Genomic DNA, 25,762 nt, shown 5'->3' on the forward strand with positions numbered 1-25,762 from the left:
CAGTGTTTCTGATGTATGTAAAGCAGTGTGGAATTAATAGCGCTATATAAGTGAATGAATATATTATTTGTTACAAATTGATAATAAATAGCAATCTGATAATAGATCTATTGTCCATAGACTCCACATGTTAAAAACTGATCCAATCGATATCCGTTATTTAACAACGGACAAAAAAAGTTGTATTTGCAGAACTTTTTTGCAAATGGATCTCTAACAGATCCGTAATAACTGATGACTACAGGACATGTGAACCCAGCCTAACTTGTGTTGCGGATGTAGGGTATTTTTGATGTTTCCAAACCCCAGTGTTTTACATTACAAGCAGAGTGGATGGAGTTATAGAAATCTTATGTCCCCCCCCCCCCCCCCACCTGTGCTTCTTTTTCATGCCGAGTAAACTGACCTGTAGTGCGTTTTTCCAATCCACAGCATGTTAACTTTTCTTGTGAGAGCGTTCAGTTTTCAGGTGCGATGTCGGTGGGTTCAAATTGAATGTGACGCACATCCGGCGTCGTAGGCGATATCTTAGTGTTTAAAGCCTTTTTGATATAATTAACGAGCGCAAAATCGTCGTAATCGTATCATCGGTGTAGCGTCGGTCATTTCCATAATTTGGAAATGACCGATGTTAAGATGTTGTTCCTCGTTCCAGTGGCAGCACACATCGCTGTGTATGAAGCCGCAGGAGCGAGGAACATCTCCTACCTGCGGCTCACGCCAGCAATGCGGAAGGAAGGAGGTGGGCGGGATGTTTACGTCCCACTCAGCTCCACCCCTCCGCTTCTATTGGCCGCCTGCCGTGTGACGTCGCTATGACGCCGCACGATCCGCCCCCTTAATAAAGAGGCAGGTCGCCGGCTAGAGCGACGTTGGAGGACAGGTGAGTGCATGTGAATGTTCGCTACGCCAGCTATCACCATGCTATCGCAGCTGTTACGGGGGCGGGGACTATCGCACTCGGCATCGCAAGCATCGGCTTGCGATGTTGTAGTGTGCAAAGTGCCCCTTACAGTAGATGCGAAAAATTTGAAGGTAAAAGACACAGTTGCGTTTTTAGTGTGTTTACGTGGTGTAAATGCACCAAAAACGCATGTAATCTGCACTTAATGTTAATACCAAGAAGCTTCAAAAACAAATCCACTATAGTTAAGGAATAACACTCCAGACAAAGACAAAAAACGCAGCTTCAAAAGTGCAATAAAAATACTGTGTAAAAACAACACAAAAATGTAATTAAAAAACGCAAGTAAACTAAGTTGCGGAGTTGGTGCAGAAATTCTACAGCATCAAAACCTCAACTGATCCTGATAATGGCAACATTGACTAAAGGCCCCGTCACACGCAGCGATATCGTTAGCGAGCGTACCCGCCCCCGTCATTTATGCGTCACGGGAAAATCGCTGCCTGTGGCGCACAATATTGTTAGGAGCCGTGACACGGACTTACCTGCCTAGTGATGTGGCTGTTGCCAGCGAACCGCCTCCTTTATAAGGGGGCGGTTCATGCGGCATCACAGCGGCGCCACTAAGCGGCCGCCCAATAGAAGCGGAGGGGCAGAGATGAACGGCCGTAACATCCCGCCCACCTCCTTCCTTCCTCATTGCCGGCGGCCGCAGGTAAGCTTTAGTTCGTCGTTCCCGAGGTGTCACATGTAGCGTTGTGTGCTGCCTCGGGAATGACTAACAACCTGCGTCCTCAACAATCAACAATTTTTGGAAAATGAATGACGTGTCAAAGATGGACGATAAGGCATTTTTGATCGTTAACGGCCACTCGTTGGTGTCACATGCAACGACGTCGCTAACGATGCTGGATGTGCATCACAGAATCCGTGACCCCAGCGATATATCGTTAGATACGTCGTTGCGTGTGACGGGGTCTTAATAGTTACCCGATGATTATGCACACACAGATATTCTCTTAAGGCCTCATTCAGATGCTTGTTTTGCACGTCCATGTTGTATTTGGGTTTTTCATGGATACAACATGTACCCATTATAATCTATGGTGCTATCATATGTCTTCTTATTTTTTTATTCTGATATCAGATAAAAGTGCCAATTCAAGTTTATAGGGTCCTTGAAAAACATGCACAGCACACGGATGACATTTATGTGCCAACCATGTGATAACATTGAAACGTATAGACACTTTGAAACTTATTTATCCATCTGTGAAAAACACTGATAGGAAAAATGGACTCCTGAACACTGTTGACACCTGTACCTTTTTTTTTTTTTTTTTTTTTTCACGTGCTTGTGCACCGTGTAAATCTGGGGTGGGGAGCCTCTGGCCCGCGCGCCGTATGTGACCTGCAATGACTTTTTCTGCGGCCCCCGGGCAGTTTCCCAAGGACCACAGCGGTGCGGCGGCAGTCGCATCTTGCTGGCTACCTGCCCTTTAAACCCCACATGCAGCGTTACCCTGCGATTCCTGCACCGAAGGATTACATCCCCACGCTGGCCAGTGCCAGTATGAGGACATAATTTGTGGATGGGGTAGACACAAGATGCGCTCCGGTCCCACAGAGGAGGAATGGCTACCCTAGCCTCTCCCAGCGCTCTCTGTGCCCCCCGGGCTCTCCCAGCGCTCTCTGTGCCCCCGGGCTCTCCCAGCGCTCTCTGTGCCCCCGGGCTCTCCCAGCGCTCTCTGTGCCCCCCGGGCTCTCCCAGCGCTCTCTGTGCCCCCCGGGCTCTCCCTGCGCTCTCTGTGCTTCCAACCAGCTATGTATATACACCCAGCAATGTCTGTGCTTCCCACCAGCTATGTATATACACCCAGCAATGTCTGTGCTTCCCACCAGCTATGTATATACACCCAGCAATGTCTGTGCTTCCCACCAGTGATGTTTGAGCCCCGTGATGTTAATGCCCGACAGCCACGTCTATGCCCCGCAGCTTTCCTAGTGATGTATGTTCCTCCCAGCCCCCCGTGATCTATATTCCTCCCAACACTCTCCTATGATGTATATGCCTCTTTCCCCTCCTGTGATGTATATGCCTCTGTGCCCCTCCTGTGATGTATATGCCTCGGTCCCCCTCCTGTGATGTATATGCAGCAGTCCCAGTCAACTGAAACCTGGAAAAGCAGTTGTGAGAAGTAACAAGATCAAGAGAAGATAAGATAAAACTTTATTGATCCCACAGTGGGGAAATTTGCATTACTGCAGCTCAATACAGGAGAGGGTGGGATAGAATAAAGAAAGATAAAAACACAAAAACAATATCGCCTAATATCACAGTCGCACAAAAGAGAAGCAGCTCCAGCCACCACAGTGAGTTCATTTGTTTGACAAAACATTGCAGGATCATTTTCAAGTTGATAACTTTATGCAGCCTCGGAATTATGTAGAAATTTCCAAATGGCCCCTGGCAGAAAAAAGGGCACCCCACCCTTGGTGTAAAGGGGGCTTTACATGCAGAAATATCGCTAGTGATATCACTGGTGAAAGCACCCGCCCCCGTTTTTTGTGCGTCACGGGCAAATCGCTGCCCGTGGCGCACCAAATCGTTAGGAGCCGTCACATGGACTTACCTGCCTAGCGATGTCGCTGTTGCCGGCGAACTGCCTCCTTTCTAAGGGGGTGGTTCATGCGGCGTCACTAAGCGGTCGCCCAATAGGGGCGGAGATGAGTGGCCATAACATCCCGCCCACCTCCTTCCTTCCTCATTGCCGGGGCCGCAGGTAAGCTGTAGTTCGTCGTTCCCGAGGTGTCACACATAGCGATGTGTGCTGACTCGGGAATGACGAACAACCTCCGTCCTGCAACAGTCAACGATGTTTTGAAAATGAACGACGTGTCAACTATCAACGATAAGGTGAGTATTTTTGATCGTTAACAGCCATTCGTTGGTGTTATACGCAACAACGTCGCTAACGATGCCGGATGTGCGTCACGGAATCTGTGACCCCGGCGATATATCGTATACGTCGTTGTGTGTAACGGGGCCTTAAATCAATGCTTAATTTTTTAACTGTGGATTTCAGCCATTGCAATATAAAGGGTAAAGTCTGCAGCATTTCCACATTGAAGGTCATATCAAAAACCGTTCCGTTTGGTTGTGCAGATTTATGTTTGGACCTTCATTTACAGTAGTAGTAGAGTGAATAATACGATGTTAACAAATGTCATCTAAACAATCTGTGCGGAACAGGATGTCCGGTGGCAAAATCCACTCCATGTGAACATGTTTGATGGTCTGGTTACATAGACTAATTTGTCCCATATTAGCTTTTGCAGATCCATTGCTGGTTTAATGTTTATGGGGGCGTCCCTGGCTTCCAGACTTTAGGCAATTATTTGTTGCAAAAGATTCTCTGCAAAGTATTAAAAATATTTTATTTATGGTAAATTTAATTTGTCCAATTCCGCCCCTGAAATGAGGAGGATTTGTAGAAAACAAATGGTTACAGTTCCTAAACGTTTCACAGGATATTTTCGTTTAACCCCTATTAATTAAACCTGAAAGTCTCCGCTTCAATTGTATCTCAGGTGTTTGATTTAAAATTAAAAATTATGCCATACAGAGCCCAAATCAGGAAGATTCGGTCTGGATAAAACTGAACATACTTGGCTTCTTATTCTGCTTGATATATACGTCTGCGCAGAAGAGGGAGATCATTTTAATTACCAGCTGAGGTCCTGATCTGATAGGTCGCTTACATGAGCCATCTCTTCATCGAAATTACTCTAAGGCTATGTGCACACAGTTTTTCTCGGCGTTTTTGCGCGTTTTTCGGGTGCGTTTTTGGCCTCAAAACTGCATGACTTTGCTTCCCCAGCAAAGTCTATGAGTTTTCATTTTTGCTGTCCCCACACAGCGTTTTTTTTCAGCTGCGTTTTTGTGGTGACCACAAAAACGCAGCATGTCAATTATTCCCGCGTTTTTCACTGCGCTTTTCATCCATTGAGTGCAATGGGATGTTGAAAGACGCAATGAGAAACGCAAATAGCTGCGTTTTGGTGCGTTTCTAAGACCAAAAACGCAGCTATAAACGCAGGAGGTGGGTAGTAAAGTGACGTGTACAGGAAGAGGATTCCTTCTGTCAGTATATACAGAAGCGTGAATCCTCCCGGTACCGTCACCGCCGCGTCCACCTCCCGTCCTGTGCATGTCTGCTGCCGTGCGGCGCCATGTACAGGCAGGAGGTGGAAGCGGCTGCGAAAACAAAAGTTAACAGTAGAAAAAAAAAAAAAAAGTTATACTCACCTGTCTGCAGACTCCCCGGTGCCATGCCCGCTCCCATCTCCTCTCACGGTATCGCCACCCCCGCTCCGGCTGTGTGTAGACGGCCGGGAAACCTCCGATGGATGCAGGACCTGGCGATGGATCACCTGATGCAGTCACCTGACGAATCAGCTGATCGTAAGTATCGCGGTGACGCGGGCGCCCGGCCGGTATCAGCGGATGCGTCAGGAGACTTCATCCCTGATTACCGGCAGCTGCTGCAGCGATCGGACGGGATCAGACTCCCGCCCCATCGCTCCAGGAGCTGCCGGTAATCAGCACATAAGTGAGTATTATTTTTTTTTTTTTTTTTTTGCACCGATGCATCTGCTGATTGTATAATCGGCTTTTATACAATCAGCTGATGTGTGATGGGATTCAGGCACTTGATCCTGACACATCATCTGATCGCTTTGCCTTCCAGCAAACCGATCAGATGATATTGGATCCGGATTGGACGGCGCGGGACCCTGACCCAGGATTACTGCGGAGGGGGGGTTCTTTCTTTCAATAAAGATGGAGTCACTAATTGTGTTGTGTTTTATTTCTAATAAAAATATTTTTCTGTGTGTTGTGTTTTTTTTTTTTATCTTTACTAGAAATTCATGGTGGCCATGTCTAATATTGGCGTGACACCATGAATTTCGGGCTTAGGGCCAGCTATACAGCTAGCCCTAACCCCATTATTACCCGGCGAGCCACCCGGCATCAGGGCAGCTGGAAGAGTTGGATACAGCGCCAGAAGATGGCGCTTCTATGAAAGCGCCATTTTCTGGGGTGGCTGCGGGACTGCAATTCACAGCGGGGGTGCCCAGAAAGCATGGGCACCCTGCACTGTGGATTCCAATCCCCAGCTGCCTAGTTGTACCCGGCTGGACTCAAAAATTGGGCGAAGCCCACGTCATTTTTTTTTTAAATTATTTCATGAAATTCATGAAATAATTTAAAAAAAAAAAGGGCTTCCCTATATTTTTGGTTCCCAGCCGGGTACAAATAGGCAGCTGGGGGTTGGGGGCAGCCCGTACCTGCCCGCTGTACCCGGCTAGCATACAAAAATATGGCGAAGCCCACGTCATTTTTTTTTTGTTTGGGGGGGCAAAGAAATCCTGCATACAGTCCTGGAAGGAGGATGCTGAGCCTTGTAGTTCGACAGCTGCTGTCTGCTCTCCTGCATACACTATTGGATGGAGTATGCTGAGCCTTGTAGTTCTGAGGCTGTCTGCTCTTCTGCATACACTAGTGGAGAATGAAGAACACATTGAAGAAGGAAATGACATCAGACCTTTTTTTTTTTTTGTTCACTGATAAAAAACGCATAAGGACGCAGTGAGCAAAAACGCAGCAAAAAAACACTCCAAATCGCGGCAAAACGCGTGCGGTTTTTGCCGCCTTTTTTTGACGCAGGTGCGTTTTTGTGCGTTTTTAGCGGCCAAAAACGCACAAAAACGCAGCGTCAAAAAAACGCACTGTGTGCACATAGCCTAAGGGGTTTTCCCAAAATTAGAAGCTGTTCCCTATCTAAAGGACAAGTGAAAACTTGCTGATCTCTGGGGATCTGATATCTGAGACCCTATTTCAATCTCAAGAATTGGGCTCTGCAGACATTCGTCTTCAACGGATCTATGTACATGATCTGCTGATAATCCATTCACTGTCTGAGACTTCCGGAGAAAAGCAAATGCATCACTCAGCTGTTTCCAGAAAACCATGGGATGGAGGACGAGCCTGCGCTCCTCGGCTTCATGCAAGTCGGGGCCTGCTCTTAAGTACCAGAGTTACTCTTGAGATCGGACCCACCCCAGGGATCAGTAATCAATAGATATGGATAGAGGATAACTTGCAATTTTGGCAAACCCTCTTTAAAGGGAACCTCTCACGTCCAATATGCACCAAGAACCGCGGGCAGTTCTGGGTGCATATTGCTAATCCCTGCCTAACCGTCCCTGTATCTGGTAACACAGATCAAGAGCGCTTTAGAAAACGTATTTCTAAAGATCTTTTATTGTATGCTAATGAGCGTGGGGACTAGTCCCCTGGGCATTGCTTCCCTTGCTAGTCGGCTGGATTTCGTCTCAGTGCGCATGACCCGGTCATGCGCACAATGAAGCTGGGTGTACGCGTCCTGACTTCAAACTGAAGTGGTGCGCATGACACTGTGCACTGAGCCGAAATCCAGCATCGGGCGGCGATGGCAGTGGAGAGGTGAGATCATCCTATGACGCTGCACATTCATTAGCATGTTAGCACACCCACAGGGGCGTACTAACATGCTAAGGGAGCTAATACCCAGGGCACTAGTCCCCTCGCTCATTAGCATACAATATAAGATCTTTAGAAATACTTTTTCTAAAGATCTCTTTATCTATGCTAGTGTATACAGGGACGGTTAGGCAGGGAATAGCATTACTGTATGTACCCAGAACTGCTCGTGGTTCTGGGTGCATATTGGACCTGACAGGTTCCCTTTAAAGGAGGTCTTTGGTGTAATGTTTCAGCCATTGTACCCTACAGAGAGGTTCATGTCATCAGGAGCACCTAAAGATGCAAATCTCCCATTCTGATTCTTCACCATTACATTAAAATTTTTATCTTTATGTTTGAAGCCTGAAATGTGGGAAAAGGTTGAAAAATTCAAGGGAGCCAAATACTTTTGCAAGGCATTGTATATACTCGTACAAGCGAGAAATTAGTGTGATGTTTGTTATTAGCAGCTTTATTACCCAGGCCTCATTTTCTGCTTGCAGGGCTGTTGTGTGAACAATGGAAGATAACGTCGACATTATTTTATTTGATAAATCAACAAAATTCCTCTTTAGTGACAAGCCTAACTCGCGTGCACCATGGGCTATAGTTGGTGTGACGGCCTCGGTATATGCTCTATGGACCATGTTTGTCTTCCCAGGTTTCCGCAAAGTTCCATTTAGGCTTAAGGTGGGCACTATCTGGTTAATGCAGTTGTGTTAATGGCTCAAAACAGTTTTCATGAGGAACACTGAAAATGAGTGCACTAAAGCAGAGGTCCCCAACTCCAGTCCTCAAGGCCCACCAACAGTGCAGGTTTTTGGGATTTCCTTAGTATTGCACAGGTGTTAATGTAATTACCTGCCCAGGTGCTGGTTCCAACAGCAGTGCAATGCTAAGGAAATCCTGAAAACATGCACTGTTGGTGGGCCTTGAGGACTGGAGTTGGGGAACCCTGCACTAAAGGGAATGTCTATTTTTGAGCAGATCATATATGTTGATATACTAGACATACAAACTTGTTTACTTTGTAAGTACTAGAGATGAGCAAATTGATTCAATTCGAGTCTAATTCATTTAAAATTATTGATAAATTCTGCAAATTTGAACAATTTTTCAATTCTCATAAACTGGCAAAAAAAAGTTTAATTCCATAAGATTGCATCAGCCAGAGTGGGCTTGCATATCTTCAGGCGCAGCCAGCTGTGCTTCCCCATAATACCGTGAAACATGACATGTTATAAAACAGCCAATCAAAATGGACTACCATTGCCTATGTAAAAACCGAGGCAGGGAATGCAGAAGTCATTTTGGAGTCAATCTGGATACTGCGAACACGTCATAACATAGACATAGCGATAAGGAGTCAAATACTGCAGATAGTGGTGTATGTTATATAACTGCAGTAGTGAAAAAGATTCAGTTGATAGTGAAGAGATGGGAAAGGTCCCAGCAGCAATACCAGTGATTGATCATAAAGGGATTTATGATCACTACCAAGAATGTAGAAGGTCTGCAAACCATGCCTTATGAAGACCGGCTAAAAGAACAAGAAATGTTTAGTTTGTGAAAGAGGAGACTTAATAGCGGTCTACAAATATCTGAATGGTAGTCTCGGTGCAGAGGGAACTACCCTATTCTCATTAGCATAAGAAAGTACAAGAAGCAACGGGATGAAACTTAAAGGGGTTGTCCGACATAACAAAAATGTTTGAGTTTAAGCTAATCTGTGCTGTATTGTCATATTAATCACCCCTACATTGTTATTTTTTGTTTTCTAACTTTTGTTCCTCTTGAATTATCCCTTTATTCTCTGCAGCTTCTTGTTTACATTCAGCTCCAGCAAACTGACCACTTCCTGTGCCAAACCTCCCAGTCACAGCTGGCACCGCCCGGCCTCACTGTCCAGCCCCACCCCAGTGTCCAGCTGCACCCTCTGCCCGCCCCCTGCACACACATTCCCTGTCAGTATATTCTGCCCCAGCACTGACCTCTCATCACTACACGGCAGATCACTACAGGGCAGGACACTGCAGGGCAGCACATTACAGGACACTACAGGACAGGACACTACAGGGCAGTACATTACAGGACAGGACACTACAGGGCAGCACATTACAGGACACTACAGGACAGGACACTACAGGGCAGCACATTACAGGACACTGCAGGGCAGGACACTGCAGGGCAGGACACTGCAGGGCAGCACACTGCAGGGCAGCACATTACAGGACACTACAGGGAAGCACACTACAGGACAGGGCAGCACACTACATGGCAGGACACTACAGGGCAGCACACTACAGGACACTGCAGGGCAGCGCACTGCAGGGCAGCGCACTACAGGGCAGGGCACTACAGGGCAGGGCACTACACTACAGCATTGCAAATAACAGCTCCACATCGGGCTCTGCACCCCACACCACATCGGGCTCTGCACCCCACACCACATCAGGCTCTGCACCGCATACACACACATCGGGCTGTGCACCGCATACACACACACACACACACACACACACACACACACACACACACACACACACACACACACCACCCCATAGGGAGTACATACTCACCCGTCATCGGTCCCCGCCGCTCCTGCACGTTCGCGCGCTGTCTGTGCTCTAGACATATCAGAACAGTGGTGACGTCACCGCTGTGCTGAAGAGAGCTCAGACAGCGTGCAAGATGAGAAGCAGCGCTGCGCTGCTTCTCATCAGCACTTTCAAATGTACCGGCATCGGTGATCTGTGATGCCGGTATATTTGAATGTGTGATCCTGAGCAGGGGGGCCGGTGCTGGAGCTGACACCATGGCAGCCGCCGCCAGGCCCCGCCGCCAGGTCATGGACCCCCACAGCAGTGCAGGGGGAGGTGCGGGGGAATGTGTGGGAGGGTGCAGGGAAGGGGGCGGGCTCATCGCACTGTACCCGCCCAGCAGGGAGGCGACATGCTGTTTCCACATTTGCATGTCAACATGGTCCTGCCCATGTTGACATGAAATGACCGGAAACAGCAAAATCGCGGCAGGAGCGGTCACATGACCGCTCTGAGCCGGGGGAGAGGGGCTGACAGCAGGGCAGGTAAGTGGTCTCTATCTACTTACCTGCCCCAATGTAGCCCAATAGGGAAATAATAAAAAAAAAGCAAATTAAGCCGGATAACCCCTTTAAAGGAAGGAGATTCAGATTAGACATTAGTTAAAACTTTCTGACAGTGAGGGCAGTCAGAGAGTGGAACAGGCTACAATGGGAGGTGGTGAGGTCTCCATCAATGGAAATCTTCAAAATGAAGCTGGATAAACATATAACTGGGATGATTTGGGAAAACCTGCACTCACAGGGGGTTGGACCCAATGGCCCTTAAGGTCCCTTCCAACTCTACCATTCTATGATTTCGTGTAGTACCTACCTGATGGACATCAGCAATCAGAGACGTGCACCCCGAATACCTAGGTTCAGTCATTCCTGATCTACGTCCTTTCTCTGGCAGATACTCTCAACCCATGGACTTTTAAGTCAGCAGATTGGACCAGTGGCAAGAAATAGCTCAATTTGCAATGGGCGTATTGTCATGTCCCATGTACTGTCATAGAGGGTATTCAGTATGGCAGGTGCGTTTGTCACAACCGAGCAGAGCAGATTGTCCTCCTCAAGTGTGGAACACCTTACATTTGTTAAAGTGAATTAGCAATGGATAATTGCCAATTTTGGCTGATGCCAGTGAGTAGATCGTCCATAGCATCTGCTTGTCTATCATTGTATTCTAGTCTAGTCTATACTGTTATGACGCCACCAGGGCTGAGACCCTCCATAGTCAAGGATCACCTTTGTCTCAAGCATGTAACATTATATTTATATATATATATATATATTATATATATATATATGTATGTATGTATATATGTCAGGTCATGGGTGGGAGTGACATTACCTGGTCGGCATCCTGAATCGTTCCCTCCCGCATGCCCTTGGTGGTAAACTTGGCAACTGACGTGGAAGAGGAGGAGGATAGTGATTTTGTCACAGCAGCGGAGGAAAGGAGGGCGGTATCTGCACAGAAGAGAGGGGAGAACCCAATGCAGGAGTGAGTTACCCCTGGTTGTGCAAGTAATTGGTGAGACCGGTCCTTGCTGGGTTGAAACAAAAGGTATGTTTTTTGGGGGACCAATGCATGTCAAAAAAATAGCTTCTTCCATGCACACCACGCCAGGCATCTGCCCCAAAAGAGAAATCATTATATATTTTTTATAAACTTTTTAAAACGTTAATATTTATCAGTTAAATGTGTTAATTAACGTTTACCCATAGCCATATGTTGGGGTCACTTTCACATTACTATGGTAGTGTTGGTGTTGAAATGCTTTAAATGGGGTCAGTACAGTTCTAGGAGATCTCACACTTCTATACACACTTTTTCGGGGCAATTGGAGCTTAGCAGTATTTGTGATTGGCAACAAGTCGATTCTCTGCAATTCAAATTTCAAAAGATTTGCTCATCTCAAGTAAATACACTGCTTGCCTTGTACTGATTGGGAGTTGCAGTCTATATTTTACAGCAGAGCTGCATTCACAGTTCTGCTGGTTGTCACTGGAAGCATATACAAAATACAGCAAAATTTATATATTTTGCTTTTTTTTTTTTTAAAGGGATTGTTCCATGAACAAAGTACACTTTAGTCAATACATACGAATAAAAATAAGTTCCACAATTTGGATTTGTTAATTTTTATTTTCCTGTGCTGAGATCTTAAATATGTTTCCCTGCTGTGTTGTTGTGTAATGTCCGTGTCTGACCTACAGATCACATCTCCTGGCCAAGTAAGTTAGGAGTATAGTGACCGAACAACATGGAATTGCAGCTGCTACTTTCTGGGAGGTAAAACATTTCCCTGACTGTTTAACCCCTTCACGACCTTGGACGTACGGGTATATCCTGTCGATCAAGCGGGCACAGGAGCTTGTGCATGTATGATTGCCACCAGGAGCTTGACTTATATGACAGTCGAGACCTGGCTCTCACAGCCATGGATGGTCACCACGCCGTCCCCAGCTGTTTAACCCCTTAAATGCCACAATCATTACAGTTAAGGAGGCTTGGATAGGGACTGTGATCCCTCTCCCATTTAGATCAATGCCCCCGTGAGGTCATTGCAAGGGCCCAATCATTACAATGGCAACCCAAGGTAGTCATGACAACTTACATTTCACCAAGCTACGGGAAGCCTTTTAGACTATACTAGGAACATGATCTCAAATGTTTGTTTGTGCAGCACTGACAGATAATGTATTGCAATGCTGTTGCACTCCCAAATCCAAATGCCCCCCCCCCTTCTGAGCATCAAAATCTGTTTAAACCACAGTTAACGTCCAGATGTTTACCATCGTGGTAGCAAGGAGAGCCCTTTTAATTGCACATGGGCTATGGGTCTTAGAACCACAAGACGGGCACATTGTATGGCCACTACAATGTGCTGGGCATTACAAGGGCTTATTTGCAATTTTTAATTATGTAATATTTACTGCGTTCTCACTTCATGGGTGTGTTCCAGAGACTAAATCGTCACTATACCCATAGATGAACTGCTAGACTGCCAGAGGGTGTAGTTTCCAAAATTTGGTCACTTGAGAGGGTTTCTGCTATTCTGGGGCTCTGCAAATGGAGTCTGCAAACTATTCCAGCTAAATCTCTAATCCACAGTCAAATGGTCACATATTGCCTTTTTCAGTAGAAATTGTGTAACACATTATGGGGATTTTCTTCCTTTTTTTTTTTTTTTTTTTTATCTACCAGTTCCCCTTGTGAAAATTGGAAATCTGGATTTAAAACAACATTTTAATGGTAAAAATGTTTTATTTTTTTCTTCACCGCCCAATAGTATAAAATGTTGTGACACCTGTTGTGTCAATTTACTCACTTGACCCCTAGATGAATTCATTGAGTGGTGCAGGTTGTAAAATTGGGTCACTTGTGGGGATTTTATGCTGTAGTGGCACCTCAGGGGCTCTGCCAATATGACATGGCACCTGCAAACCACTCCAACTAAATCTGAATTGGAATATGGCACTCCTTCCCTTCACTTTCTACTGTGCCTCTAAGTAATTTTTGACCATTTTCTCCCATTACTCTTGTGAAAATGAAACATTTGGGGTTAAAGCAACATTTTTGTGGTGCTCGCCAAACATCAAGATAAATTCCTTGAGGGGTCTAGTTTTCAAAATGGGGTCACTTGTGTTGGGTTTACACACATCAAGGGCTCTCCAAACGTGACATGCCAACCGCTAACGATTCCAGCCAATTTTGAGTTCAATAAGTTAAATTGCCTTCCTTCCCTTTCAAGCCCTTCCATGTGCCCAAACAGTAGTTTTACGCCACATATGGGGTATCAGCATATTCAGGAGCAATTGCACAACAAATTGTACTGTGCATTGTCTCTTGATACTCTTGTGAAAATGAAAAATTTGAGGCTAAAGTAACATTTTTGTAGGAAAAAAAATACAATTTTCATTTTTTTCCTTCCATATTGCTCATATTCCTGTTTAAGCACCTGAAGGGTGAACTTCTTGAATGTGATTTGGAGGGGTGTAGTTTTTAGAATGGGGTCACTTCTGGGTATTTTTTTTTTTTTTTTTTCACCTCAAACTCACTTGAAATGTGATCTGTTCCCTAAATAAAATGGTTTGTAAATTTTGTTGGAAAAATGAGAAATTGAAGAAAAACATTTAACCCTTCTAGCTCCCTAACAAAAAAAATGTTTCAGAAATTGAGCTAATGTGAAGTAGACATATGGTAAATGTTATTTAGTACCTAATTTGTGTGATATAAGTCTGGTTTAAGGTCATAAAAATGCAAAGTTTGAATGTTGTGAAATGTTCACATTGTTGCCAAATTTCCGATAATTTCACAAATGGCAAAAATATCATCCTAAATTTACTGCTATCAAGAAGTACAATATGTCATAATAAAAGAAGCTCGGAATCACTGGGATCCGTTGAAGCGTTCCTTAGTAATTTCCTCATAAATTGACACTGGTCAGAATTAAAAAAAAAAAAAAAATTGGTCTTGTCAGGAAGGTGAAAATAGGCCGGGGAAGAAGGGTTTAAAAGCAATGTTTTACCTCACAGAAATAAGCAGCTGCGATTCCGCCTGTATACTCTTATTTTCTCCCTGGCCCAGGAGCTGTCGTATGATCAGATGATGTCACCGTATGGTCAGACACGGCCATTACACAGTACACAGCAGGGATACATTTATAAGATTATCTCTGCACAGGAACATTTTATTGTTAAAAACATCTCATCGTGGAAACTATATTATTATTATTATTATTATTATTATTATTATTATTATTATTATTATTATTATTCCAAGTTATATTTATTGATTAAAATATTCTTAGTTTGTGGGACAACCCCTTTAATTATAATGTATATAATTTAAATTCTAATGTACTATATGTACCACAGAATGAAATCTTCATAAAAAAAAACAAAACAAAGTTTCAAACATGAAAACATTAGTTATAACCACTGGAATACAAAGAGACAAAATCAATATATTGTTCTGGTATTAACTGAAATTAGAATACACCGTTGCACAGACCGTTCTTGTCCATGATCTGAGTGTGGTATGCCCGGTCCCTCTCATTTATATCTTTATCCAGGTCCCATACTTGCCGTCTGGCAAGGCTCAAACTGCTAATGTGGTAAAACTATTGCAAGGGCGGAAAGGAAGACTGGTTGACCTTGGATCAGGAGATGGAAGATTGGTAAGAGATGGAACTAGATGACATAACTTTTATAGCTGTAGGTAGAGAGATAAAATATGGTTGTGATTCATACTCTTTTCTTAGTATTCTGCGTAAACAGAATGATAAGCGTTTTGTTGGTAATTTCTGTCTATCTTCTACGTGGAAATCTCTGCCGTGGTTCGTATACCGTACAAAGGGGCATGTGTGCAGGCAAGGCTACAAACCCTACTCTTGACTTTCATGTCCCTCACCAAAGCAGAATCGAAAAAATTTGCTTCAGTGATCTGCCTTGTGGGGTATCTTGTTATACTATGAGCTAAATATTATATTGACCAAATGTTCACCATGATATGTTGATGGCTCACTATGGACCATTAGTCTTGGTGCATAAAAAGTTAATTGGATCAGAGGTTTCTTCTATACCAACCATTGTGCTTCGACTATTCTTTTCCAACTTTGCTATGTGTCACTGAAATTTCCTTACTACAAGTTGCAGCTTTAAGACAATTGATTTCTTAGTTTTGGGTGATACTTTAAGGATGTGTTTTTTCTATTTTGAACTTTTAAACCAATGTAGCAGCTGTTCCCAGAGGTGTTAAAGGGAATCCGTCACCGGATGTTCATAATACTTACCTAACGGTCGGTGCAGAGCAGACTAGTCGGATGGGCGTCTCCGTTCTCTGAGTCCGCGCCTTCTCTTTCGGCCATCTTTGTCCTCCTTTTGAAGCTAGTGTGGATGACGCGTTCTACGTCCTCTTCACTAGCCGACAGTGCAGATCAGATCAAAGTGTGTCTGCTCAGGACCTCACAGCTGGCTAGTGTAGATGAACTAGAGCGCGTCATCCACACTAGCTTCAGAAGGAGAACAAAGATGGCCGAAAGAGGAGGTGCGGGACCAAGAGAACTTAGATGCTCTTCTGGCGAGTCTGCTCTGCACCGACCATTAGGTAAGTATTATGAACATCCAGTGACAGGTTCCCTTTAAAACTGACCACTTTACTTACAATCTAGCTAATCCCAAGAAACGTAAATAAGGAAGAAAAAAAATAGCCGTTTTCTGCAAACCGTAACATTCTCATTTTTCGGGCTCTGGGATGTATGATGGCTTATTTTTTTTGCATCCTGAGCTGACGTTTTTAGAAATACTGTAGATGCGATATTTTGATCAGCAGAAAGAATCACTCTGTTCCTTCGTGAACGCACACAGAGCAGCGTACAATCTTATACTTAGTGCTTTTTGGACTTAACCCACCGATCTGCAGAATATTTCAGCACCTATAAAATAAAAAAATGTTAATGTGTAATTAGATAAATCCAAAAGTAAAGTATTAAATTGGGTTGTTCGAAACTAACAGTGAAACAGGATGTCATCGTGAGGCGGTGGTAAAACAGCCTGGAGTCCTATCATGGTCATGGGCCTATCATGGAGAGGTCATTGTGGCCATCCTGTATTCAGTTTGACTTTCCCGGAGACCTCTAAGGACCTCAGCCTTGCCTCTCTATATCGTTTGATGTTTCCTATTCCATGTAGCTGAGCAATATGTTGTCTCAGACTGACATATATGACCTAGGTGATGGGTCATTAATATCAGAATGGTGGTGGTGATTTTAACATATTTCACTAACGCATCCACATTATCTAAATTATAGTCTCAGTGAGTACAATGTGTTTTGTTTTTTTGTTAGGTTTTTGCTACAGTGTCTCTGGGGTTTCACAGTACTGGCTATGAGTTAAATCCCATCTTGTTAAATTGGGCAAAAGTCTTGGCATATCGGAGAGGGATTTCTCTGGAACAGGCAATTTTCCTTAAAGAGGACTTTTGGGCAGTAAGTAAATTTACTTGCCATGTGTTTTCTAAGGTGCATAATAACCATATAATCAGAATTAATTTATTGTGCCTTTTTGTAGGCCGATTTATCAAAGTACAATAATGTGACTGTGTTCCTGGCACCGGGTGTCGTGAGTATCATTTTTTTGCCTTCCATTATAAGTCTTTCTGTTGTCCTCTGTTGTCAAGTTGTCTAAAATAAGAAGGGCTGGATCAAGCTTAGTTTAGGCCCCCAAGGCAAAAAAAGGAAGAAAAAAAATTACATTTTTTTTTGTGGACTGTTAAAGTGTGGTGATTGAATGGCAGTTGATTATATTTATTTCAGCACAGACCTATTGAGATATTGGGATTACTTGGTTTGCTCCTACTGTGTCACAATTTGGTGTTTTGATACATGGATCCTTGAAGGATGGTGACAGGCCAACTGTGCCATTCTTTTGTCACACCTTAAATACATGTTATCACGTGTGTGATTTGTTCTTTTCCTTTTTTTTCATTCACACTGTCTATTGATTATTTCTCTACAAGGAGAGCATGTTTGCCCCCGATTCGTAATGTTTTTTTTTTTACATTTTTCTAGCAAAAGTTAGTTTTTTAAACCTCACATACTTCTGAGTGAGCTGTACTGTGGATATTCATACCCTTTTGTTTCCCTTTACTGCCTTTTGTAAGCCGTGTTAACCAGCAGTTGTATTCAGGTGGCTTGTACTGGTCTAATATTCAACTACTATGAAGTGTAACAAAAAAAAATATTTGTTTACAATGTACACACAATGTGAAATAGTTGTATTTTAATTTTCTTTATAAAAAAAAATAGCTTGCAAATCTTACAATGCAGAAAACACAATCTCTGCATCACACAAGTCTTGGTTTAAGGATTTTGTTTTAGTTGCAAAAAATAGCTCTGAGAGATATAATACTGACCTTCCTTGCAGTATGTGAAGAATACGAAAGCCACTACAGTAAAGTGCTGTTATTATAGTATAACTTAGATCAATCGAGTTCAAGGGCAGACCTGTGACCAGGCCTGCCAATAGTCTACTCAGGTGGCTGGGTTGGAGCCCAGTCACCTCTGGCAAGGAGGCAGACGGTGGGGGCCGCCTGCAGGAGCTGGGATTACAGCTGGTGAAACCGTAGGGACCGGGGTCGGGCGGTGGCCCGCCGGTACTGAACTGGGGAACCGATTGGAAACCGGAGCACCAGGAGGGGTACTCAAAGCCCCGAACCGACAGGGCCGAGTCAAATCAACTGATTGAGGACTGGACTTAAGGACCTTTCCCACACAAGACCCGTTAGAAGACAACAGCCCAACCATACAGGGTAAAGCCACCGCCAAGGCATAGAGATCCAAAGGGCCAGCGTCTGCGGGCAAAGAGGGCTCTTCCGAAACCCAGCAAGCCGGGGAGTAGACTACCGTTGCTTAGGCATAGGAGTCAAACATTCATACAAAGAGGTGCAGGAGAAAGGCGGAAACCACCAACCTGACAAGGGAGAAGCTGCAGCTGGCTGCGGGCCCCGTTCATCATCCCGTTTGGTTTACCAGAGACTCCAGTGTATTGTGTCATAGTGAGTACACCAGTGCCTTCGAGCCACGCATCCAGTACGCACCCGCTCCCACGCCTCAGCACCTCCCTCCGGCCCCCGGGACCATCACTCCCCTACCCACGGAGCGGTCAACACCAAGCTGCGCAACACTGTCCCCGGGAGGCCTAGTTAACGGCAGCGGTGGTGTCCATTCACCACAACCCGTGGGTGGCGTCACAAACTTACATCCCTTACAAACCACCGCGGCCCCGGCCGTGGAACTCCCCCCACCGAAGTCCCTGCGTGTAGCGCCAACCCCCTTGCAGAGTGACATGACCCCCGGGTCCGTGAGGAGCTCGAGCCACCCACCGTACGAGCACGGATCCGAGCGGCTCGGCGGTCGCAATCGAGCCCGCGGGGCGGTACACGTGTGAGCACTGCACCCCAATCATATTAGGCCTTTTTCTATCACTAGGTGGCTGTGTGCTTATATTTCTAACTTTTAGAAGCATAAAATGGCACTTCTTGGCTGCCCACCATCTTTTCTACTGGCTGTGATAGCCCCTCTTATTGGCTGCATGTCACGGGTATATGTCGGGTGACACAGTCCTGTTGTGTCCAGCAATAAATGGTCACAGCGTTTGGCTGCTCAAAATGCTTTCTGACTTTCTATTATTCCTGCTGTTAGTATTCAATGTACTAGGTAGCTCCTTTGCTGGGTTTTCATTCATTAAGACCCAGCGGAGCTCCTTTTTCCCTTCAGCTGCTAATCGCTCATATTTTCCCTTGGGTTTAAATACTCCCCTCTTCCCTGGACTGGTGCTAGTGATATTATTCAGTTTCTTCAAGTTCTGGTTGCAAGCAGGTAGATTGTACTCATCTGTGGTATCATTGCTGAAACTTTGCTGAACTTCTACCTGAGTCATCTGTTAAGTAGTTCCTGCACTTTTCCCTCTGTGTGTCCTCATTGTGTCTTCTTTAATATTTAGTTAGGTTGATGAAGAGCTCACCCCACCCGTTCCTTATTTTGGGCCAGGGTCAGGTATCCGGCATGGCACATAGGTTCTGCACCTATCTAGGGTGGTTAGGGATCAGCAGTAGGTTTGGTCAGGGGTCACCATCTCCCCCTTCCCTAGACACAGAGGTCCCCTTCCCTTTCAACATTCGCTTGGTACTTCCCCCATACCTAGCGTGGCACTGCGCTAGACCATGTGATGTGATTGGCCGCAGGGCTTTGGAGCCCACCTGGCCGTGCCTGACAATATTTGCCCTCTCTGAATCTTCAGCAGTGTGTGAAATGGTCCTGTTCATTTATTTATTTTTGCTGATTTTCACGAATCGCAGTGTTGGAATCCGCGTGGAACAGCAAATTACCCAAAATTCTACTTTGAACTTGATGCTCGCAAATCGATCCGCTGATCTCTAGTTGTCGGGACCATACATTATCAGAGAACGGATGACGTCTTTCTCAGTAGACGTTAAACTTTCCCCTTTTGTAATATGTCGGCAACCTTCGTTGCCAATATGGGAGTTTTACAAGAAATATATAAACACCTACATATAAGTATAAAGCTAAAGACTAATGATGGGCGAATAGTAACTATTCGTGTTCGGATTATTCGTAACGAATCCCAAAGTATTATTTTGGCATTTGTCATGAAGAGCGGATCTAATGCAAGTCAATGGGGAACCCGAGCATTTTTCTTGTCAGGAATACGGGAATAGTACTTTGGGATTCGTTACGAATAATCCGAACAAGAATAGTTACTATCAGTACTGAAGACCTTACATTTACAGGTTGCGTTTTCCTTGGTCATTTTAGGTGCGGATACTCCTTGATTATTCTCCTCCAGTGGGGAGTTACAGGGAGAGCAAGTAAACATGACCTATAAAGACTTCTAATAATAATGTCCTCATTACCGCCATCACCCGCACAGAACTGGGTTATGAGAAGATTATTTTTTTTGTCATTAGTTCTGCATTTGCCATTCAAATTTGTACAGAAAAGCCTGAATGTGAAGTTCATTTCTGCACTTCATTAACTTTATGTCCTGTTCAAAATCATGTAATTGCTCTTTTAGTCCATAAAACAGGTAATTTGCAAGCACAAAATTAATACTTCACCTAAATTTGTAAATGCAATTACACGGGCGATGACTAGCAGCCGGCTTATTAGGCTATAAACATCTCTGTAATATAGCAATGGAAAAAGGCAAGATGGCGCTACAGCTTTACTTTTACTCAGCCTGGTTGGAAAACTAGGGCAGCGACTTGTTTACTTACTGTTGGTATTTGTCCATAAACCAGTCCTTAGGCATATAGCCTAAAGTCTTGTTTTGATTGTAATCAGTCATACCTTGGCTTTCCAAATACACGCCTCAACATTGAAAATGCAACGCCAAGAAGGAAAAGTCGTGAAATTATCAAAATCACGGGATGATAGACATGGTAATGATCTACATATGATGAAAAAATGGAAACAACATTTTCTAAACCTATTGATTTATTAATTTTTGAGTGCCACTTGCAGAAATCCAAGGTACACGAAAAAGAAGAGGAGGAGCACATGTGAAGAATTTCATGGGCACGGGTGTTAAAAAGTATTGTATCCACTCACCTGGAGAGGCTATGCAACCCTGCACAACCTCAGTTTAGGCGTTGGTTGTGGAGCTGGGCAGTAACCCAGATGCCACTAGGGAATTCCTCTGTCCGAGTGATCAGTGTCCTGTGGGACGGTCATGTGACCGGTCACGTGGAGTCCGCGTCACCGCCACTCCCAGTTTAGATTTCCAGCCTCAGACTTAGGGGTACTTTGCACGCTGCGACATCGCAAGCCGATGCTGCGATGCCGAGCGCGATAGTCCCTGCCCCCGTCGCAGCTGCGATATCATTGTGATAGCTGCCGTAGCGAATATTATCGCTACGGCTGCTTCACATGCACTTACCTGCCATGCAACGTCACTCTGGCTGGCAAACCGCCTCCTTATTAAGGGGGCAGGTCATGCGACGTCACATGGCAGGCGGCCAATAGGAGCGGAGGGGCGGAGATGAGCGGGATGTAAACATCCCCCCCCACCTCCTTCCTTCCGCATAGCCGACGGGAGCCGCGGTTATGCAGGTAGGAGATGTTCCTCGCTCCTGCGACTTCACACACAGCGATGTGTGCTGCCGCAGGAGCGAGGAATAACATCGGACTGTCGCGTCAGCGTAATTATGGAATTTGCCGACGCTACACCGATGATACCATTACGACGCTATTGCGCTCGTTAATCGTATCATCTCGGATTTACACACTACGATGTCGAGCGACGCAGGAAGTGCGTCACATTCGACATGACCCCACCAACATCGCACCTGCGATATCGTAGTGTGCAAAGCCCGCCTTAAAGCAGCTCCTGCCGTTAGTCCCAATGAGGGAATGTAGAATAGGCTAAGTAAGTATTTACACGGTCCCGGGGAGCTCTAAAGAGGAGAAGAATGTTTTCTTACTTGAAATTCTTTATTTGATTTCATACCACAACGCGTTTTGATATATAATATCTTCATCAGGTGGATCCACCTTCAGTCCTCTCTCAGGATCCACGGTACATTGGTGCGTACTCCCCTCGGGACAGACGGTGAAGGACTTTTCTTCCCTCGTTTCATCAGGCAGCTAGGCTCACCCAGGCAAGGTCTTCTACCGGGTTGGGTACCGACTTTCTCAGGCTTCTCCTTCTCTCATGACCTCTCCAAAAATCTCCCACTCTTCTCTCTTTCCCGCACTTTTCTCAGGGGAGACCAAACAGGCCTCTCCCAGAAGGGTCGGCAAGGGCCAGTCCAAAGCGTGCATCAAGGAGAGCCCAGTTCCCTTAAAGATGCAGAGAATCAAAGTCCTTCATAGGGGTTAGTCCCCCTTCAAGTATGCCAACCCTGTAACTTGGGTACATGCTGAACTAGTTGCCACCTCGCTATGCTTTGAGCTGTGGTTGTAAATATAGCACTTTACAAGCTGCAATACCAGACCCAGACTAAATAGTGGACTGGCCCTGTTCATGCAAAGAAAAGAGATTTTTTTTTTTGAATCTTAGAATCTCTATATACATTACTTTTAGAATTGAATGTTACACTGAAGTACTTACTTTAGGTTGAATAAGTGAAGTTTTCAGATATTCTTGAGGTAGGAGCCATCACGTCTTTTATTGCAATTGGGGCAATGTACTGGTTTTCATGGCCCATACACTTCACCTAATACTAAAGCAGCCTCCCATGCCTTCTCTATATGCACTTCTTTTGTAAGTTGGAACTTAGGAAAGAAACCCAGAAATTATACTATTCCAAGGAAAAATATTAAAACTTAACCAACAAATAAGAATTAACGAAACAGAATTTTTATCTAAAAGAAGAATTAAACTCCGTATATAACATAATTATTATTATTATTTATTATTTTTTTTGCGGGCTTTGATGTTGTTAAAATTGAACATGCCCGATCCTTGATTCCCCATGCTCAATACTGTATTCTCACAGGAGATAAGCTATCGCCAGAGGTGTCTTATTCCCTTTGGCCAATTGGAAACACAAGCACATCTGTTTCCCCACGTCAGATTACAGTACAATGCCTGGTAAAGAGGACACTTCCCAGAATCCAAAAACAAACAGTGGAGACATTGATCCAGCAAGGAATACTGTAGAGACTCTATATAGGAGGTTTAACTTCTCATCCTAAAAGGGAATCAGTTACCAGGTTTTTGCCATCTAATCTGAGAACCGCATAATGTAGAGACAGAGATCCTGATTCCAGTGATGTCACTTACAGGGATGCTTGCTAGAGGACTAGTAAATCTGCTGCCATTATAGTCCTCCATATTCATGAGCTCTGCATAACCCCGTCCATTCTCCTCCCACATATTGCCTGTTTTCTGTGTACACCATGTATAGGCAGAAATCTGCTAATCAGTGATTTTGTAAAAAAAATACAACAGCCAGTCCAGTTAGTGATACATCTCTGGAATCAGGGTCTCTGTCTCTATATTATGCTCCTTTCAAATTGGGGAGCAAAAACCTGCTGACAGATTCCCTTTAAATCTAATGCAATGTATTTGCAGTTGTAGTAATGTAGTTTACGGTTATCTGGCTTTTCTTTTGTGGAGGTGGAGACCCTGAAGAAGAAGTTGGCTGATGAACTTCCTGATAACGCCAGGGTGATAGTTTGTCGCTTTCCATTAATTGGATGGTCACCAACATGCACTGAAGGCACTGGGCTGGACCAGGTCTGGGCGTACGATATGGCTAATGTCAGGAGTGTTTCTGATCAGAAGATGTCTTGAAGGAGATCATTTGAACTTCTTCACTAAAGCTTGAAGATCACCGGTTCACAAATGGAAATTCAACTGTATCTTCTGATGCCTCATGCACTGATAATGAAGATGCCTGGAAAACACGAGGTTTGGGTGCACCAGTTTAATGAAGGACTAAATATAAAGAAATGTGCTGTAATGTAATTATATTAAAATGAAAAGTGTTATTGTAGTCAGAAGTGTTTATCGGTGTCTGACTCCTGGGATCCTCACCAAGATGGGAGCCTTGTTTCTCCCCGACTGCAAGACCACACGTCAGACTAAAGCAGCATTTCACTGTGTACCTTATCCATACAAAGCCAATGGCTCTGCTGATTGAGGCTGTGATTCATCAATTACGTTTTTTTTTCAAGTTTTTTTTTTTTTTTTTTTTTTGTGTCTCTAATTTTGCTGTTGGATACACTGTTTTGATGAATTTTGTACTAAATTAAAAGATGCTTGAATAAAATGCTGCACAATCCTTTCAATGTGCTTTAAAGACAAGGGCATCTCAATAGATTAGAATATCATCAAAAAGTTAATTTATTTCAGTAATTCAATACAAAAAGGGAAACACATATATCATATAGAGTCATTACACACAGAGGGATCTATTCCTATATATTATATACAGTCATTACACACAGAGGGATCTATTCCTATATATTATATACAGTCATTACACACAGAGGGATCTATTCCTATATATTATATACAGTCATTACACACAGAAGGATCTATTTCAAGTGTTTCTGTTAATGTTGATGATTATGGCTTACAGTCAATGAAAACCCAAAACTCATGATCTCAGAAAATTAGAATAATTACCACAAAACACCTACAAAGGCTTCCTAAGCGTTTATAATGGTCCAATTGTCTGGTTCAGTAGGCTACACAATCATGGGGAAGACTGCTGACTTGACAGATGTCCAGAAGGCAGTCATTGATGCACTCCACAAGGAGGGTAAGCCACAAAAGGTCAATGCTAAAGAAGCTGGCTGTTCACAGAGTGCTGTATCCAAGAATATTAATGGACAGTTGAGTGGAAGGAAAAAGTGTGGTTGAAAAAGGTGCACAAGCAGCTGGGAAAACCACGGTCTTAATAGGATTGTTAAGAAAAGGCCATTCAAAAATTTGGAGAAGATTCACAAGAATTGAACTGCTGGAGTCAGTGCTTCAAGAGCCACCACACACAGACGTATCCAGGACATGGGCTACAACTGTCGCATTCCTTTTGTCAATCCACTCGTGACCAATAGACTACGCCAGAAGCGTCTTACCTGGGGCAAGGAGAAAAAGAACTGGACTGTTACTCAGTGGTCCAAGGTGTTGTTTTCAGATGAAAGTAAATTTTGCATTTCATTTGGAAATTGCGGTCCCAGAGTCTGGAGGAAGAGTGGAGAGGCCACAATCCAAGCTGCTTGAGGACTAGTGTGAAGTTTTCACAATCAGTGATGGTTTGGGGAGCCATGTCATCTGCTGGTGTAGGTCCACTGTGTTTTATCAAGACCAAAATCAGCGCAGCTGTCTACCAGGAGATTTAACAGCACTTCATACTTCCCTCTGTCGACAACCTTCTTAGAGATGGAAATTAAATTTTCCAGCAGCACTTGGCACCTGTCCACACTGCCAAAAGTACCAATACCAGGTTTACTAACCACAGTATCACTGTTCTTGATTGCCCAGCAAACTCGCCTGACCTAAACCCCATAGAGAAACTATGGAGTATTGTCAAGAGGAAGATGAGACACCAGACCCAACAATGCAGACGAGCTGAAGGCCGCTATCAAAGCCACCTGGGCTTCCATAACACCTCTGCAGTGACACAGGCTGATCGCCTCCATGACACACCGCATTGATCCAGTAATTC

At 44.4% G+C, this 25,762-nt stretch overlaps 1 protein-coding gene across 2 annotated transcripts in view; it reads left to right on the forward strand.

Moving 5' to 3' along the window:
* Nucleotides 1-24,432, forward strand: part of LOC142301619 (adenine nucleotide translocase lysine N-methyltransferase-like) — a 40,973-nt gene extending 16,541 nt beyond the window's left edge. The window contains exons 2-6 of one of the 2 annotated variants that reach the window (XM_075342648.1): nt 7,976-8,162; nt 15,138-15,242; nt 16,911-17,051; nt 17,134-17,184; nt 23,707-24,432. In XM_075342648.1, coding sequence (XP_075198763.1) covers nt 7,992-8,162; nt 15,138-15,242; nt 16,911-17,051; nt 17,134-17,184; nt 23,707-23,883 — 645 coding nt within the window. In that variant the 5' untranslated portion in view covers nt 7,976-7,991 and the 3' untranslated portion in view covers nt 23,884-24,432. Of the gene's footprint in view, nt 1-7,975; nt 8,163-15,137; nt 15,243-16,910; nt 17,052-17,133; nt 17,185-22,126; nt 22,226-23,706 lie in introns of those variants that run through there. The other variant, XM_075342652.1, reaches the window with a different exon arrangement.
* The last annotated feature ends 1,330 nt before the right edge of the window (nt 24,433-25,762 follow it).

Source organism: Anomaloglossus baeobatrachus, chromosome 1 (assembly GCF_048569485.1).
Source record: "Anomaloglossus baeobatrachus isolate aAnoBae1 chromosome 1, aAnoBae1.hap1, whole genome shotgun sequence".
Lineage (NCBI taxonomy): Eukaryota > Metazoa > Chordata > Amphibia > Anura > Aromobatidae > Anomaloglossus > Anomaloglossus baeobatrachus.